Source organism: Macaca nemestrina, chromosome X (genome assembly GCF_043159975.1).
Source record: "Macaca nemestrina isolate mMacNem1 chromosome X, mMacNem.hap1, whole genome shotgun sequence".
NCBI lineage: Eukaryota > Metazoa > Chordata > Mammalia > Primates > Cercopithecidae > Macaca > Macaca nemestrina.
Window position 1 is genome coordinate 84,082,180 of NC_092145.1, and position 19,838 is coordinate 84,102,017.

The following is a 19,838-nucleotide window of genomic DNA, read 5'->3' on the forward strand; positions in this document are numbered from 1 at the left end:
GACATGGACTCAGCCTAAATGCCCATCAGTGACAGACTGAATAAAGAAAATGTGGTACATATACACCACAGAATATTATGCAGCCATAAAAAAGAAAAGATCATGTCTTTTGCGGGAACAACGATGGAGCTGGTAGCTATCGTCCTGAGAAAACTAGCACAGGATCAGAAAGCCAAATAATGCATATTTTCACTTATAAGTAGGAGCTAAATGATAAGAACTTATGAACACAAAGAAGGAAACAACAGACACTGGTGTCTACTTGAGGGTGGAGGATGGGAGGAGGGAGAGGAGCAGAAAAGATAACTATTGGGTACTGGGCTTAATACCTGGGTGATGTAATAATATGTACAACAAACCCCTGTGACATGTGTTTACCTATGTAACAAACCTTCACATGTACCCCTAAACCTAAAATAAAAATTATAAAAAGAAAATAGTCAAAACAGTCCTGAGATAGAATAGAACAGAAAGAATTATGCTATTCAATTTCAACACTTTTAATATAGCTACAGTGATCTAGACTGTGTGGTATCATTAGAAAGACAGAACCGTAGATCAATGGAACAGAATGGAAAACCAAAAAATAATCCCACACAAATACGCTCAACTGATTTTTGAGAAAACACAAAAGTAATTCAATGGAAAAAGATGGTGTTTTCAACTAATGGTGCTGGAGAAATTGGACATCCATAGAAAAAAAAACCCTTGATCTTAACTTCACACTGTATACAAAAATTAAATACCTTACAAAATTAGATGTAAAATGTGCACCTATAAAACTTTTATAAAAATACATAGGAGAAAATCTTCAGGATCTAGGCTAGGCAAAGAATTACTAGACTTGATTCAAAAGCATGATGCAAGTAGAGTGCAATGGCACATTCCTATAGTCCCAGCTACTTGGGAGGCTAAGGTGAAGGATTGCTTGAGCCCAGGAGTTTGAAGCCAGCCTGGACAACACAGAGAGACCTGGTTTTTAAAAAAATAAGTATATAAAATTTTAAAACATGATGCATAAAAGGAAAAATTAATAAACTGGATTTCATGAAAATTAAAAGCTTTTGCTCTGTGAAAGGTCCTGTTCACTCTCAGGTCCTCACCTCCAAGATTGACAAAGAAAGAAGGAACAGCAGTTGTGCCAGAAGGGTCTATGGCCATGTGCAGCCTATTCCCTGCATGAACTGCACCTGATATGTGACTAAAGACAAGGCTGTTAGGAAGTTTATCATTCAAAATATAGTAGAAAGCCAAGTGTGGTGGCTCATGCGTGTAATCCCAGTGCTTTGAGAGGCTGAGGCGGGAGGATTGCTCGAGCCTAGGAGTTTGGGACCAGCTTGGGCAATATAGAGGAACACCATCTCTACAAAAATAAAAAATTTAGCCTGGTGTGGTAGCATGCACCTGTAGTCCCAGCTACTCAGGAGGCTGAGGCGGGAGGATCCTTTGAGCCCAAGAGTTTAAGCCTGCAGTGAGCTGTGATCATGCCACTTCACTCCAGCCTGGGTCACAGAGCAAGATCCTGTCTCAAAAACTAAAAACAAAGAAAACAACAGAACATAGTAGAGGCCACAACTATCAGGGAAATATCTGAAGCCAGTGTCTTTGATGTCTATGTGCTTCCCAAGCTGTTGGTGAAGCTACATTACTCCATGAGTTGCACCATTTGCAGCAAGGTAGTCCAGAATCAATCTTGTGAAGCCCGTAAGAACCAAACACCCCAACCCTGATTTAGACCTGTGGGTGCTGCCCACCAACCTCCACCAAAGCCTACATATGGAGCTGAGTCCTTAAGGACTGAAAAAAAGCTATCCTCTGAAGAAAATAAAGCGAAAATTATACTTAAAAAAAAAAAAAAAGAGATCCCGTTTAATGGATGAAAAAAGCTACAGACTGGGGGTAAAATTTTCATACCATGTGTACAATAATGGGCTAATAGCTCAAACGAACTCTCTAAACTCAACACATAAAGAAAAACAACTCAAAAATTAGCAAAGGATATGAACAGACATTTCACCAAAGAGGGATATGTGCATGACAATGAGCACACACAAAAAAAGATGACTTATGAGTCATTAGGGAAATGCAAATGAAAACCCCAAGGAGATACCAATACATCATTCTTAGAAAAACCAAATGGAAAAGATTAACCATACCAAATGCTGATGAAGATGTTGAGGAACTGTAACTTCATGGTGGAAATATAAGGTAGTACAAACAGTTTGGAAAATAGTTTGGCAGTTTTCTAAAATGTTAAACTTGCCCCTACCATGTGATCCAGCCATTTCAATCCTATGTATGTACAAGAGAAAAGGAATTATTTATCCATACAAAAACTTGCATGTAAAAGCTGATAGCAGCTTTATTTGTAATAGTTAGAAACTGGAAACAGCCAAATGTCCATCAACAAATGAGTGAATAAACAAACTGGTATATCCTTCAATGAAATACTACTCAGCAATGAAAAGGAACGAACTATTGATAGATGCAATAATGGGGATAAATCTAGAAACTGTTTTGCTGAGTGAAAGGAGCCAGGCAAAAAAGTATTATTACATATTAGATGATTGAATTCTACAAAAGCCTATAAAATAAAAATTAATAGTTACAGAAAGCATATCCATAATTGCTTGGGGGATGAGAGACCAGAATGAGCTGGATTGAGGGATTACAAAGAAAACTTGGTTGTGATGGATGTGTTCACTCCCTTGACTGTGTTGATGGTTTTAGCTATATATATATATATATAATTGTACAGTTTAAATATGCATAGCGTTTTGTATGTCAATTGTACCTCAATAAAACTGTTTTCCAAAAAATGTTATGGTAGGTTTTATAGGAGAAAGATGTGAAGAGAAAAAAGGGAACAAAGTTTGAGAAACAAAGAATTAGACCCAAGAGAAGGAAAGAGAATCCCTTATAAGAGCATGTAGAGACCTAGGCCTTATGGTTAGGCACTGCAAGATAGAATGATACTCGTATTTTCTTTTAGAAAGCCTTTATTTTTTTACTTAATAGGTGAAGAACTACTTCAGAATTCCCATTCTTCTATTGATTATTTTTCTTTCCTCTCATTTTCCAGTCTTGCTGAATAATTTTCTTAAAACATCCACTTCCAACACTGGAGAGGAATGTAGTCTTAGTTCTAATTGACTATTTCTAATATGACATGTTTCTAATCTACTATGACTAATGTAATAGTCAAAGGCAGTGTTTTACCTATTCAGGACAATTATTTCTAGTTGAAGAGGATGTTTTGTTCTTTGAAGGTCCTAATGGCTCCTATTCTTAATTGGAAAATATGAAGCTTCTTGATAGGGTACGAGGGAGTCATTTACCTTACCTTGGTTTATAAGCAGTCTCAGTTTTCTTAGATTAAGAAATAATTATCCAGGTTATTTCTATCAGATTTTCCCTAGCTAGCTTCTTACCATTGAAAATTTTAAAGTTACTCAAGAGAAAAAAGTACTTTTGTATAAAAATACAGCAGAATCAATTACAATAGTAAAAACCCTGCAAATTCACTAACTAGCTAACATTAAGAAAATCATTATATATTTGATTAAATGTTATGTATCTCTTAAAATTGATTACTGTGAAGACTACATAGCAACATAGATTAATATGTACAAAACAAAATTAAATGGAAAGAATAGTACATGAAATTCTATATAAGCTATGATTACAACTAGGTAAATATACAAAAGAATAAAGTTAAAATTGAACATAGATAAATGAAAATAGCTACATTAACACGGTGAATTATGGGTGTTCTCTTTCAAAATTTTTATCGTTGTTGTTTTAATAACTTTTAAAATATATTTTAAGTTTTCTGGGGTGGTTCACTACACTCTTAGAGTCTTCATCCTATGCGTGAAATTTCTAATGTGTAGGAAAAAGAAAGAATATTGATTGCCACTTTATCTAAAACTTATGTTGACAAAGACTGATAATAAAATGCACTTAGAACCCAGTATAAAGGATATTGTGTTTTGGTTGCCTAAAAAAGAAACCAACAGCATCTTTTATTTGTTTCTAGAGGTGACTTGGGAAAGGTAGGGTAGCAACATCGCTGTGATTTTGTTGTTTCTTTTTAAACTTTAGGTACAAAATTATGCTGATGCTCTACAATGGTACTATTATTCTCTGAGGTTTTATTCACCTGATGAAATGGATCTGGACTTCGCCAAGCTGCAGAGGAACATGGCTTGCTGTTACCTGAATTTGCAACAACTTGATAAGGTCCTTTGATTTATCTATTTTCAGAGGTAGCAAATGTTCTTATGTGCAGTGGCAGAGAGATAAATGCCCTACTGTGACTTCTTGGCTGTTAGTTTAGGATGTTTGAGAGTTCCCTCAAATAGAACAAGGTCAAATTGACATTTTCTTGATTTTCATACTGAAAACATTGAGTGAAACTTCCCAAAGAAAGAGAGACTTTGGAATACTATTAATTCTATTACTTACCCTTTATTTTTCACACCCTATTCTGAAAGGTAATATACCATTGGAACTCCTGAACAAAGTTATCTGCTACTAACCATCTGTAATATTGTCCTTTGCAGCAAACTAAATTTTGAAGTACACATTTTTGTCAAGCATTAATTGAGACCAAATACTTGGATGAAGTGGCCATTCTTTCACTTTCTAGGTTATCTCTTGCCTTTCCAGCCACCCTAGAAAATGTTCTTTAACTGATTTCTTATCAGGACAAAATTCTAGAAGGTAAAGAAGATAAAAGCTTGTTTAAAGATAGAAAGTAAATACTTTCCAAAGCAATTAGGACATTTCTTCCTTTGGGTATCATATGGTATACACATAATGAGGGGTATTGGTTCTTGGAAGGACAAAGAGCTGGAAAGACAAGTGTGGACCCAAATGAAATATAAAGGTTTTTGTTGCCTTTCAAGTTTTAAATGACAGGTCTAACCTTTGTTCACCTAGTTGATTAAGGGTAATGATTCCAGATATTTTCTTTGAAGGTTTATTTTTGAAGGATTGTTTATCTGAGTTAAATACTTCAGATTTTCTTTCAAGAAAATATTTGCTATTTAGTTTATATGTTATAAATTCACAGCCCTGGAAGAGAACTTGAAATGTTGCTTAATTCATCATAGTGTTGCACAGGCTAGCATTTAACTGTTTCAGAAAATAGTTACCTACAGTTTAAGATCTAAAAGGAAGATGATCATGTAGATTTTGTTACCTAATTCTGCACAGGACAGCACTGTTTCAGAAAGGTAGTTGCCTACTGTTTACTTAAAGACCAATAAAGAAGGCAATCACAGAGCTTTTATAACTTCCATGATTTATGACACAGTGAGCCAGGCAGCTTGGGAAGGACCTATATCTGGATGTAGACATGCTAGTTGGGGAATGGGTGCATTTACAGGCCAAGGGAGGATATCTAATCAGCCAGTCAGGAAAGAAAGAAAGAACACAGTACCAGACATTGTGCTAGGCTCTGAGGTTACAGAGACGAACAAGGTATAGTTGCCTTCAACTCACCCAAGCAGCTGACATCATGGTATCCTAATGGGCAGATAAGCAGAGCATGGCAATGAGAGAAATCTAAATGTTAGAAATATTCTCTAAGTCAAGCACACAGGTGGTTGACATCACATAAATATAACAGCAGGGAACAGGGTTTCAATCACAGAGATTTGGACTCTGAGACAGTACACAAATCTTTGAGGATTGGGAGTGTGTGCAGACATACTAGAAAGAGCAAAGCAGATCTCCAAACCTAAAAGGACCAGGATATGAGACTGTTTTTAAGAGCATAGCCCCTGCATAGAGCCAAACAGGGAAGCAGTGACCAGAAGAGGAATACAAGTTGACTAGATACAGTTTTCTGAGACTTGAAGCAATGCTACTTACATCTCTTCTAATGTCAAGTTTGGTCCTAGAGCCTAGTATAGGGCTGAGTTTATAACTGGAAATTCAAGTGGTATTAATAGTGAGGTTAGGAAGAATAGGAGAACAGTAAACCAGGCATATTTTAATGATGTGTACTCAATATGTAACTGTATCATTTATGGCCAGATTAGTGGTGAAGCCAAAGGATATTTTGAATATGTTCAAGGTAACTTTGTTGATTACTGTCAGTATATTTCTCCATTTCATCCTTCTTGTCTTGAATTTAGCAGACATTGATTAGATACCCTCCATATGCAATGAATATCCTCTTATGCACTAGGACAGACAGAAAGATGAAAAAAATACACAGTCCATCATATTTTAATAATCCCACCTCACCAGTGTCTGACCTTTGTTAACTTTCATTGTCTTTCTTCACTCCTTCCTTTGAGCTGCTTGAGCTTTGTTGGGAAAATTTATGAAACCATGTTTATTGGATCTGCTAAAATTTCATGTTTTTCCAGCTAGGTAGTCAATACTGACTCTTGTTGAGTTTTTAATCACATTCCCCACAGTGGTAATTCCAAAACATCTTTTTCTGCCTTAAGCACCCATGCTTTCTCCTTTGTTGCAGCAAAAGACCTTATTGTGTGATTTGCTGAGCTTGTAGCCACTGACATGAACTTCATCAGTTTCTCACCTCTTCACCCATCCTTTCTTTTCTCTTACCTACGAGAAAGAAGTAACTTTGTCTGGGTACCTTAATCTACAGATCTCAACCCTAGCTGTTTAATAATTCTCTATCATTCTCTACTGTTTCTTTTGTTTTCTTTCTTTTATTTATTTATTTATTTTTTGAGACAGAGTCTCACTCTTGTTGCCTAGGCTGGCGTGCAATGGTGCTATCACAGCTCACTGCAACCTCCACCTCCCGAGCTCAAGTGATTCTCCTGTCTCAGCCTCCCGAGTAGCTGGGATTACAGGCATGGGCCACCATGCCTGGCTAATTTTTTGTATTTTTAGTAGAGACAGGGTTTCACCATGTTGGCCAGTCTGGTCTCGAACTCCTGACCTCATGACCTGCCCGCCTCGGTCTCAAAGTGCTGGGATTACAGGCGTGAGCCACCGCGCCCGGCCTACTGTTTCTTTCTCCTGTTAATATAATTACCTTGAAGTCTTCTTTATCCAAAAATCTTCCTTCAACTTTGTAATCCTCCTCAAATTTCAGTTCTGTATCCTTCTTTTTGTTGCCAAACTTTCTAATCCAAAAGTACTGTCTATATTTTTTAGTGTTCATTCATTAAAAAATATTTATTTATTGTCTCCTATGTGTTAAGTACTGTTGTAGGCACTGGGGATATAGTAATGAATAAAATATATAAAAACCTTTATCCACATGGACAAATACTGCTGTCCCCATTATTTTTCACTGGGAGAGGCAAACAATAAAAAGATAAATAAGTATTATGTTATATTATAGGGGTCAACAAACTTTCTGTAAAGAACCACAGTAAATATTTCAGGTTTTGCAGGCCATACAGTCTGTGTTGAAACTAATCACCTCTGTTGTTGTGCCTTGAAAGTAGCCATAGACAGTATGTAATCAAATTGGTATGGCTGTGTTCCAATAAAACTGTATTTTGGAATACTGAAATTTGAATTTCATGTAATTTTCATGTGTCATAAAATATGATTCTTTTGATTTATTTCAGTCACTTAAAATGTAAAATTGTTCTTAACTTATGAACTGTACAAAAAATATGGTGGGCCAGATTTTGCCCAAAGGCTATAGTTTGTTGACTCCTGGTATATTAAATATTGATAAGTGCTAAGGAGAAAACTAAGCAGGAAAGGGTGACATTAAATGTTTTGGAGGAGGGTGAATGGTTGAAATTTTAGATAGAGTGGTCAGGGAAGTCCTCACTGAGAGGATTGTTTTTAAGTAGAGACCTGAGGAAAAAGAGCATTCCAGACGGAGGGAATAACAACTGCAAAGGCCCTAGGGTATTTAAAGAATGGCAAAGAGACCACTGTGGCTAGAGCCGAGGGAACATTAGGGCAATTAGGAGATGTGATCAGGGAAGTAGTGGTGTCTTAGTCTGTTTCGTGTTGGTATAATAGAATACCTAAGACTGAGTAATTTATAAAGAAAATAGGTTTATTTAAGCTCATGATTCTGCAGGCTGGGAAGTTCAAGGGCCATGGTGCCGGCATTTGCTTGGCTTCTGGTGAGGGCTTTTGTGCTGGATCAAAACATAGCAGAAAGTCAAAGGGAAGTAGACTCATGTCAGGAGACATAATCCAAGGGGCTTCCTGGGTTTATAACAACCTACTTTCATGGAAACTGTTTCTGTTTTATTTCCTTGTATACTATGTTTGTCCTCAACTGGAGTACTTGCTGCTTCTTAGCCATGATCTATGTTTTCTACCTCAGTATCTTTTTTCATGCTTCTTGATTGCAAATTACCTCTTTCCTGCATACCTAAAAATTCCCTTTTCAAAGCCTAGCTTAAAATTCCCTTTTTCAAAGCCTAACTCTTAATGACATTCTTAGCTTCCTGAGGAAATTTCCTTGTCTTGCCTTTCCTCCAAGACTTTGTAACAGTTCTGTTTATCCCCAGATACTTACTTTCTGCATTATATTTTAGTTATTTCTATACCTGTCTTAGTCATCTATTGGACTGTCAGTCACCTCCTTGAGGATAGAGACCATATCTTATCTTTATTTGCCCTTGTACCCAGCATAGTGCCTAATGCATAGTAGATGCTCATTACATTAAAATTAGTTATAGAGACTCAATAAATACCTGTCAATCAACTTCCTCTGATAAAGGAATTCCATTTCCTCATGCTATTTCTGTCCTTGCTACTATGCATAATTGGAAATTAATAGTGATTAAGATCTGTGAGTGCTCTTTGATTATCAGAACTGAATGGGATTGTATTATTAAAAATCATCCCACTATAACTTTCTCCAGCTCAGCTCTTTTATCTTTTGAGGGTGAGGAGAACACATTTTATTTTGATTTAAAATGAAATATTGAATCATAGGTCAGAAGTTAATTTGGGCAGGCAGGCCAAAGGAGTTGGGAAATAGATTCCTCTGAACTTTTAGTAGATTAGGTTACAGATTCATTAGCTCACACACTTGGCAACATCTTTTTGAGATAACAATGCTAATTATAGATCATTTCTTTGGTTTGTTTTCTAAATTGTATAAATACAAATTTTTAAATTGCTATTATCCATTCAGATATCTTCAGTACTTTGCATGAGACAATATTGAACAATGTCGTTTCATAGGTATCGACTCTGCCTTTGAGGTGTTTGTAGTGCCTTAAGCCCAGTAGCATGATTTTGCTATATTATTTTTGAGGATTTAAAAATGTTTGGTTTGTGCAAGTCATAGGCTTGAATGGATTAAGGATGAGGGAAATGAACTTGGGTTCTAAATACAGAAGCAATTTATCACACCTTGGGATTTTGCTGCAAACCATAATAAAACCTTAATGTTAGTTGACAGATGGATAATGACTTGTTTTGGTGATAATCTGTGTAAGTTAATGGGAATGCACAACTGGATACTCTTTAGCTCAGTACAGAAGTCTCATCCTCAGCTTGCAACTGCAGTTTAGGTACATGAATGTCATTAGTACTACTATAGTTTGATAAAACTGAACCACACTCTTAAACCACAGAATGGCCATAAGACTTACAACAGCCACAAAGATGAGACTATTCATAGAATATGTGACCTAAAGTGAAGACAGTTATGTCTCATGTGCTGATTATATATTGTTTCTCTTTACCATATAAAGTTCAAAAAATCATGCCCTTCTATTATAGGACCAAAAATGAGCTTGGGACCAGCAGACATAAACTAGTGATATTCACTAGATGGCACTGTGGCCTCTGTACTTCATCAGCTTGTGCTTGACTGATTCTGAGTTTTGTTTTGTAATTCTTAGGTAGATGTACCTTTCCCACAAATGCATCTATATGGATGTAAAAAAAAAAAAAAAAAAAAAAAGCACTAAAGAAACATCAGATGAAGGTCAGCTGTGACTTATTTGATACAGCTGTACTGTAAAAATACCCTAATTGAGATTTCAAGTCAACGAATATTGAATGTCTGATCTGTGCCAAGCACTATAGAATAAGTAGAAGACATGATCTATTCTGTAAGTGAGCCTAAAATATTAATGCAGAAACAATATTTACATATATAAAATAATTAGAAAACAATAAAATACTGTTCAATCACTCATCATTGTGTGGTATATACCAGATGAACTTAGAATAGGATTATATAGATGAGGACATTTGTGAATATTGATTGAATGTACATATGATGTGAAGCTGAAAAGAGTAACTGATTTGTCAGAAGATAGAGTCAGATCTTAAGGGACCTTAATAGGTTGAAATGATGAGCCTATTCTAGCAAGACCAAGACAAACAGGAAACAACAAAACATCCTCTAATTGGATCCCCAAAACCAATTGTACAAGAACAAAATAGATAAAATACGGCTTTAACAGCAGCATATGTGAATCACTTGTACATTTGATTGACTATAAGCACTGCATAAGCCAAAAATACTAAGAAAGTTTACTCAAATTAGGTTGAATCAATAGAGATTTAATGTATAGAAGGAGAAAAAGTGGCAGTTACCCTCTATTCTGCTCTGGTTAGAATATATCTGAAGTACAGATTCAATCAAACACAGACTGAAAATATTCAGAAAAAAAATTTAAAAAATAGCAATACAACATAGAAAATAATGCAAATATAAAACAATACAGTGTAACAACTATTTACAGAACACTTACATTGTATTAGGTGTAAGTAATCTAGAGATTATTTAAAGTATACAAAAGGATGTGTGTAGGTTATATGCAACTACTATAAGGAACTTGAGCATCTGCAGGTTGTGATATCTGAGGGTGTCCTGGAACCAATCCTCTACAGATACTAGGGAACAGCTGTATAGACAGCTCTTGACTTACAAGGGTTCGATTTAGGATTTATCAATCTTATGATAGTATGAAAGCAATACTCATTCAATAAGCTCCTCAAGTTACCATGGGGTTATGTCTGGATAAATCCATCATAAGTTGAAAATGCACTTCCTACTTAGGATATTTTCAGTTTACCATGGGTTTATCAGGATGTAACCCCATCATGAGTTGAGGAGCATCTGTATTGTATTGGATTGAGGGGCACCACTTATGAAGGAGGATATTGACAAACCCAAGTGTGCCAAGAGGAAGGCACTCAGGATGGTGAGAGCACTAAACACCATCTTATTTGAAGAACAGTTAAAGGAAGTGTGGATGTTAAACTTGGGAAATGGAAGATTTAGGAGAACATGATAGCTTTTTTCTAATGTTTGAATGACTGTCAGGGAGTAAAGAAATTAAATTTATTTCATGAATGTTTCCTTGGTTGAGACCTACAAAGAGTGAGATTTTGGATTATCATAAGGAAACCCTTTCTAATGATTTGACATACCAAAACACTGAAATGGATTTTCTTAAAATAGAGTGAATTCTCTCTTCTTGAATATATTTAAGTAAAGACTGAATGACTTGGTATAAATGTTATAGAGGAGATTCAAGCATCAGAAGAATTTTTTGACTAAGAGAACTTTGAGGTATCTTCTGCCCACATTTTTCTAAAATATCAGTATAACCTGATAAAATTTATTATAGTCAAAGAGGATTTTGTGGGGGACTAGGCTCATTAATCACTGAATTTTAAAACTAAAGGAACCCTTACAAGGCATTACTAATTTATTTTAAAATGAATTTATAAAAATATAATTTACATACAAAAATGCATTCATTTTAGGTATAGTTCGATGATTTTGACTAATTTATACCCCAAATTTACCCACTACCATGGTCTAGATATAGAAGACTTCCATTATCCCAAGAGATTTCCTTGTGTTCCTTCCCAGTTGATCCTCACCTCCAATCCCAGCCCCAGGCAATGACTGGCATGCTTTCCAAAACTATAGGTTAGATTTATCTTTCGTAGAGTTTCATATAAATGGAATTATATGGTATGTACTTCACCTGTTTTTAAAATCTGGCTTCTTTCACTCAAGTTTAGAATTTTAGAGAATCACCCTTGTTGTTGAATATATCAATAGTTTTTTTTTTTTTTATTGCTGAGTAGTAGTCCATTGTGGATATACCACAATTTGTTTATCTGTTCATCTGCTAATGGGTATTTTTGTTGTTTTCGTTTGAGGCTATTATGAATAAAGCTACTATGAACATTGAAGTACAGGTCTTTGTGTGGGTGTTTGTTTTGGTTTCTCTTTGGAGAAACCAAAGTTTCTAGAAATGAAATTGCTGGATCATATGATAAGTGTATTTTTAAGTTTATAAGAAACTGTCAAGCTGTTTTCCAAAGCAGCTGTACCATTATACATACCTACCAGCATACCAGCAACGAATGAGAATGCCAGTTCATCTACATCCTTGTCAACATATGGCATTTCCAATCTTTTAAGTTTTAACTGTTCTACTAGATATGTTATGGGTTTTCATTTAATGAAATCAAATTTATTATATTTTTCTTTTATGGTTTATGTCTTATTGTGTCTTAGTTAAGAAATCTCTGCTTACATCAAAATGGCAAAATAATTCTTCTATGCTTCCTTCTAAAAATTTTATACTTTTAGCTTTTGTGTTTAGGTCTGTGATCTATCTTGAATAAAGTAAGTGTGTGTGTGTGTGTGTGTGTGTGTGTGTGTGTGTGTGAGAAATAGATCGTTTCATTTTTTTTTCCATGTAGACATCATGTTGTTCAAGCACCAGTATTGAAAGACTATCCTCTCTCCATTGAATTGCCTTGGCACTTTTGTCAAAAATCAATTGGTCATAAGTGTTTGGATCTGTTTCTGGACTGTATTATATTTCATTGGTTCTAGATATCTATTCTTATGCTAATACCTCATTCTCTTGATCATTGTAGTTTTATAGTAAGTAGAAAACTTAAGCTGTGTAAATCCTTTGTTCCTTTTTGGAATCATTTTGACTATTCTAGATTATCTACATTTTCATTTAAATGTTAAAATTAGCTTGTCAACTTCTACAAAAATGCCTGCTGGAATTTCGATTGAGATTGCATTGAATTTAAAGATCAATTTGGAGACAGTTAACATCTTAACAGTATTAATAAGTATTCCAATCCATTAGTACAGTGTAGATCTCTACTTATTTAGGTCTTCTTTAATTTCTCTCATCAATATTTTGTAGTTTTCAAGCACAAAAATCTTGTATATATTTTGTTAACTTTATCCTAAAGAATTTATGTTTTTGATGATATTGCAAATGATCTTGGTCTATTAATTTCAATTTCCAGTTTTTCATTGCTAACATATAGAAATTCAATTGATTTTTTTCAATTGTGGTAAAATATATATATATAACATAAAATTTACCACTGAAAGTGATTTGCAGTTAACCATTTTAAGTATACAGTTCAGTGGCATTAAGTACAGGCACATTGTTGTAAAACCACCACCACCATCTGTCTTCAGAACTCTTTTTATCTTGCAAAACTGAAACACTATACCCTTTAAATAAAAATTCCCCATTTCCCCTCCCCCTAGTCCCTGGAAACTACCATTCTATGTTCTGTCTCTATGATCTTGACTATTGTAAGTACTTAATATAAATTGGATCATGTAGTATTTGTTCTTTTGTGTCTGGCTTAGCAAATTGTCCTCAAGGTTCATCCATGTTGCAACATGTGTCAGGATTTCCTTCTTTTTTAAGGTTGAATAATATTTCATTGTATGTATATACAGTCACGTGCCATATAACATTTTAGTCAATGATGGAACACATATACAACAGTAGTCCCATAAGATTATAATGGAGATGAAAAATTCCTATCACCTAGTACTTGCTATACTATATTTTATTGCTATTTTGTTTTATTTTCTTTTATTTTTTGAAACGGAGTCTCAGTGGTACAATCTCAGCTCACTGCAACCTTCACCTCCTGAGTTCAAGTGATTCTCCTGCTTCAGCCTCCCAAGTAGCTGGGATCGCAGGCGTGTACCACCACACCCGGATACTTTTTGCATTTTTAGTAGAGACGAGATTTCACCATGTTGGCCAGGCTGGTCTTAAACTCCTGACCTCAGGTGATCCTCCCATCTTGGCCTCCCAAAGTGTTGGGATTACAGGTGTGAGCCACCACGCCCAACCTTTTATTGCTATTTTAGAGCACATAAAACAAAATTAACCATAAAACAGCCTCAGACAGGTCCTTCAGGAAGTATTCCAGAAGAAGGCATTATCATAGTAAGTGACAGTTCCATGCATGTTATTGCCCCTGAGGACTTTCCAGTGGGACAAGATGTGGAGGTAGAAGACAGTGATACTGATGATCCTGACCCTGTGTAGGTCTAGACTAATGTGTTTGCTCGTGTCTTAGTTTTTAACAAAAAAGTTTGAAAAGTCAAAAAAGATTTTAAAATGTTAAAAATCAAAAATCTTATAGAATAAGGATATAAAAAGGAAATATTTTTGTATAACTGCACAATGTTTGTATTTTAAGCTCGGTGTTATTACAAAATACTCAAAAAGTTTTTTAAATGTTAAAAAGTTTATAAAGTTAATGTAAATGACGAGTTAATGGGTGCAGCACACGAACATGGCACATGTATACATATGTATCAAACCTGCACGTTGTGCACGTACCCTACAACATAAAGTATAATTAAAATAAATAAATAAATAAAGTTACAGTAAACTACATTATTGAAGAAAGAAAAATATCATTTTATAAATTGAGCATAGCCTAAGTATACAGTGTTTATAAAGTCTATAGTAGTATACAGTAATATCCTAGGCCTTCGCATTCACTCACCACTCACTAACTTAACCCAGAGCAACTTCCAGTCCTACAAGCTCCATTCATGTAAGTACCCTATACAGGTGTACCATTTTTTATCTTTTATACTCTATATGTACTGTACTTTTTCTAGGTTTAGATATGTTTGGATATACAAATACTTACCATTAAAATTGCCTACAGTATTCAGTACAGTCACATGCTGTAGAGATTTGTAGCCTAGGAGCAATGGGCTATACCATATAGTCGTGTATAGTAGGCTATACCATCTAAGTTTGTGTAAGTACACTGCGGTGTTCACACAAAGATGAAATTGCCTAATGGCACATTTCTCAGAATGTACCCTTGTTGTTAAGTGACACATAACTGTACCACAGACACTTGGGTTGCTTTGACATTTTGGCTATTATGAGTAAATACTTCTATGAACATAGATATTACAAGTATCTTTTTGAGTTCCTGCTTTCAGGTTTTTTTTTAGTATTTACCTAATAATATAATCTTTGGATCATATGGTAATTCTATGTTTAGCATTTTGAACAATCATCATACTTTTTTCCACAATGGTTGTACCATTTTACATTCCCACCAGTAATACACAAGTATTCCAATTTCTCCACATCCTGGTCAACACTTACTATTTTTAAGTTTTTTGACAAAAGCCATCCTCATGGGTTTGAAGTGTTCGCTTATTGTGTTTTTGATTTGCATTTCCCTAATGACCAGTGATGTTGAACATATTTTCATGTGCTTATTGGCCATTTGTGTATCTTCTTTGGAGAAACGCCTATTGAAGTCCTTTGCCCATTTTTAATTGGGGTTTGTATTTTATAGTGGTTGAGTTGTAGGAATTATTTATATATTTCAGATATTAACCCCTTACCAAAATATGACTAGCAAATATGTTTTCACATTCTGTGGGTTGTCTTTTTCTTAGTGTCTTTTGAAGAGCAGTAGATTTTTAAAAATTTTTGATGAGGCCCATTTATCTGATTTTTCTTTTGCCGACTGTGCTTTGGGTGTCATATCCAAATCATTTCCAAATCCAATGTCATGAAGATTTTCGCATGTGTTTTCTTCTAAGACTTGTGTAGTTTTAGCTCTTATGTTTACACCTTTAATCCATGTTGAGTTAATTTTTATGTGTGATATAAGGTAAAGATCCAATTTCTTTCTTTTGCATGTGGATATCCTGGTTTCCCAGCACCATTTGTTGAAAAGACTGTCCTTTTCCCATTGAATAGTTTGGGAACCCTTGTCAAAAACCATTTCACCATATATGTGAGGGTTTATTTCTGGGCTCTCTATTACATTCCATTGGTCTATATGTCAGTCCTTATCTCAGTACTATACTGTTTTGATTACTATATCTTCATAGCTAAGTCTTGAAATCAGGATCCCTTGAAACTTCATATGAATTTTAGGATGGGTTTTTGTATTTATGAAAAAAAATGCCCTTGGAATTGTCACAGGGATTACATTGAATCTGTAGATCACTTTGGGTATCTTGATTTTTTAGTGTTTATCTTTTACTGTGGTAAAATATACATTATCTTCATTCCTTCTTAACTTCAAATTTTTTCTTCTTTTTGACTTTTAGTCTCTTTTGGCATTATTGGCTGTATTTATTTACTTTTGACTTTCTTCTTGTTAGTCTTCATTTCTGAAATTACTTCTTTTACTTCTAATATTTTCCTTAGCTCTACCACCTCATTTCTGAGTTTTTCTAATTATTACTATGGTTTTGTTTGTTTGTTTGTTTGTTTGAGACTGAGTCTCGCTCTGTTGCCCAGGCTGGAGTGCAGTGGTGCTATCTCGGCTCACTGCAACCTCCGCCTCCCAGGTTCAAGCAATTCTCCTCCCTCAGCCTCCCGAGTAGCTGGGATTACAGGCACCCGCCATCATGCCTGGCTAATTTTTGTATTTTTGTAGAGATGAGGTTTCATCATGTTGGCCAGGCTGGCCAGGCAGAGCTCCTGACCTCAGGTGATCCGCCCTCCTCAGTCTCCCAAAGTGCTGGGATTGCAGGTGTGAGTCACCATGCCCCGCCTCTAATTCTTATTTATGTTGATCTTTCATATCTTGTATCATTTTTAAATGTGTTTAGCTCATTTTGAAATAGTCAGTTATGATTTTGACCTTTTTTTAAGCACATTTTTGTGACATGCTTTCATTTTCTGTGGGGATACTTTGCTGCTGCTGCCTTTTTTTTTTTTTTTTAAACAACTTTTTAGAGTATTTACCTTAAAGCTTTACTATTTCTCATTTTGATGTGAAATTAGTTTTCCTTAACTTATAAAAAGGTAGACATTTAGAAAGTGTTACTACTTCACAGAGCTCCCTTTCTTGTTTTCGGTTTGGTTTGGTTTGTTAGTGTTTAAAAATAAGGCAACTTTTTTTCTGAGATTTCCTGGCTCTGCTTCTCCCTGTCTTTTGGTGTACACCCACACTGTCCAATGTGATAGCAATGAGGCATGTGTGGCTATGTACATTTAAATTTAAATTAATTAAAATTAAATAAAGTTATAAAAATTTATTTCTTCAATGGCAGTAGCCACATTTCAAGTGCTAAATAGCCATGTGTGACTAATGACCATTCTATTGAATAGCACAAATATAGAACATTTCCACCATCACAGAACTCTATTGGACAACACTGATCTATACCTTTTCTTTCATCTTTGTTGTCACTGTCCTGTTCAGTTTTTTATTGTACTCTCAGCAGTTTCTCCTTAGTGCGGAGCCTCAGAGGCATATATATATATATGCCATATGTATATATATGCCATATATATATGCTCATATGGCATATATATATATATACACACAGCTACCTTTGCTAAAGTCTCTTAATAATTGTAATAATTTGCTTATAAATTCTTCTGGGTTGTCTGCATATCCAATTATATAAGTTGACAATTGTGTTTCTTCTTTTTCAATATGCTTTATATATTTCTTGTCTTATTTTGTCTAATAATTCAACTACTATGTTGAATTAAAGTGGTGTTTTGGATTTAAAAGGTAAAGCTACCATAAATTGCCATTAAGTATGATGTTTGCTTTAGGGTTTTTTTTGTGTTGTTGTTGTATAGATACGGTATTAGTTCCCTAGGGATGCTATAACAAAGTACTACAAATTGGGTGGCTTAAAACAACAGAAATGTATACACTTATAGTTCTGGAGGCTGGAAGTCCAAAATCAAGGTGTCGATAAAGCTATGCTCTTTCTGAAGACTTTAGCAGAGGATTCTTCCTAGATTCTAATGTTTGCCAGTAATCCTTAACTTGTAGGTTCATCACTCCAATTTCTGCCTCTGTCATTGCATGGTGTTATTACTGTCTTCTGTCTTCATATGGTGTTCAACTCTCTGTGTCTGTGTCCAAATTTCCCTCTTCTTATAAGGACACCAGTCATTGGATTAAAGCTCATCTTATCCATTATGACCTCATCTTAACTTGACTATATCTACAAAGACCTAATTTCTAAATTAGGTTGCATTCTGAGGCTCTATGATGGGCACAAATTTTGGAGGGGACAATATTCAACCCAGTACAGATAACATACATCAGATTTGGGAAGTCCTCATCTATGGCTCATTTGTTAAGAGGTTTTATGTTTTGTTTTCTTGGGATGATCATATGATTTTTTTTTCTCCTTTATGTCACTAATGTGTTGAATTATATTGATGGAGTTATTTATTGATTTTTTTTTTTTTCTGAGATTTGCCCTGTCAATCTGGCTGGAGTGCAGTGGCACAATCTCAGCTCACTGCAACCTCTGCCTCCCGGGTTGAAGCGATTCTCCTGCCTCAGCCTCATGAATAGCCAGGACTACAGGCACGCACCACCATGCCCAGCAAATTTTTGTGTTTTTAGTAGAGATGGGGTTTCACCATTTTGGCCAGACTGGTCTCGAACTCCTGACCTCAGGCTTTCCGCCTGTCTTAGCCTCCCAAAGTGCTGGAATTACAGGTGTGAGCCACTGCGCTCGGCCAGTTTTTGGTTTAAGCCAACCTTTCAATCCTGGAGAAAACTCAGTCATGATGTTATTCTTTTCCTACTTTACTTGGTTTGGTTTGTAAATATTTTGTTTAGGATATTTGCATTTCTCTTTGTGAGTGAAATTGGTCTCTAATTTTTATTTTTCATGTTTGTCCTTATTCGATTTTTATATGAAGGTCATGCCAATTTTATTAAAAAGTTGCGGAGCATTCCTTTCTCTGTTCTCTAGAAAAGTTTGTAAAACTTGAGTCATTTCTTCCCTAAAATGTAAAGCTATCTGGAGAGTGATGCCAGTAAGATGGAGTAGGAAGCCCTGAACGCCCCTTCCCTCAACAAGCATACTGATTCAGCAATAATTCATGAACAGATTCTCTTTATGAGAAATCCAGAAACTGATCAAAAGACTCCTGCTCTCTGGGTAAATGTAAAACCAGACTCACCAAAGCCTGCATGGAGATTCAGGAAACCCTCTTACTAGAATCCCTACTCCTGGGCACAACATATGATCAGAAAGAGACCCTTTAGCTCCCAACTTCAACCATGGGAGAGAGAAAATTGGTTCATGTGTACAGAACTCCAACTTTTCTGAGGGGACTCACCAGGGGACTGGCTTCTGTCCTGCCAGTGTTGGAGCTCTCACAGGCCTGGCACAGTTTAGCCACCTGGAGGAAAATAGATATAGCAGCTTGGACTGGTCGACATCATGCTTCTCTGCCCTAGGCAGCACAGAGTGAGCAGATTAAAAATTCCAGCTCTCAGCTTCCCTCTGTGGAGAGAAAGAATTGATCTGGGGAGAGGAAGAGTATTCAATGCCCCAACTTCTCTGGGGTTACCCCAAGATCTGGCATCTATCTTGCTAGTCTTGAAGCTCTGACAGGTTTAGCATAGTATAGCCGCCTGGGGAGAACGAAGACAGTGGCTCGGGCTGGTAAATACCATAGTTCCTACCCCCCAGCTCATTACAGAGTGAACACACAAAAACCACAGCTGCTCTGCTTCTTTGTCAGGAGGGAAAGAGTTGGTCCAGGCATCTAACACCATTACTTTTCCATGGGCTACCGAAATGACTGGCCTCTGACTTGCCTATCCCAAAGTGGTGA

The 19,838-nt window shown here is 35.7% G+C and overlaps 1 protein-coding gene across 1 annotated transcript in view; it reads left to right on the forward strand.

Annotated features, from left to right (window-relative positions):
- Positions 1 to 19,838, forward strand: part of LOC105476659 (testis expressed 11) — a 325,115-nt gene that overhangs the window by 205,002 nt on the left and 100,275 nt on the right. Inside the window, exon 16 of the mRNA XM_011732780.2 lies at positions 4,105 to 4,242. Coding sequence (XP_011731082.2) covers positions 4,105 to 4,242 — 138 coding nt within the window. The remainder of the gene's footprint in view (positions 1 to 4,104; positions 4,243 to 19,838) is intronic.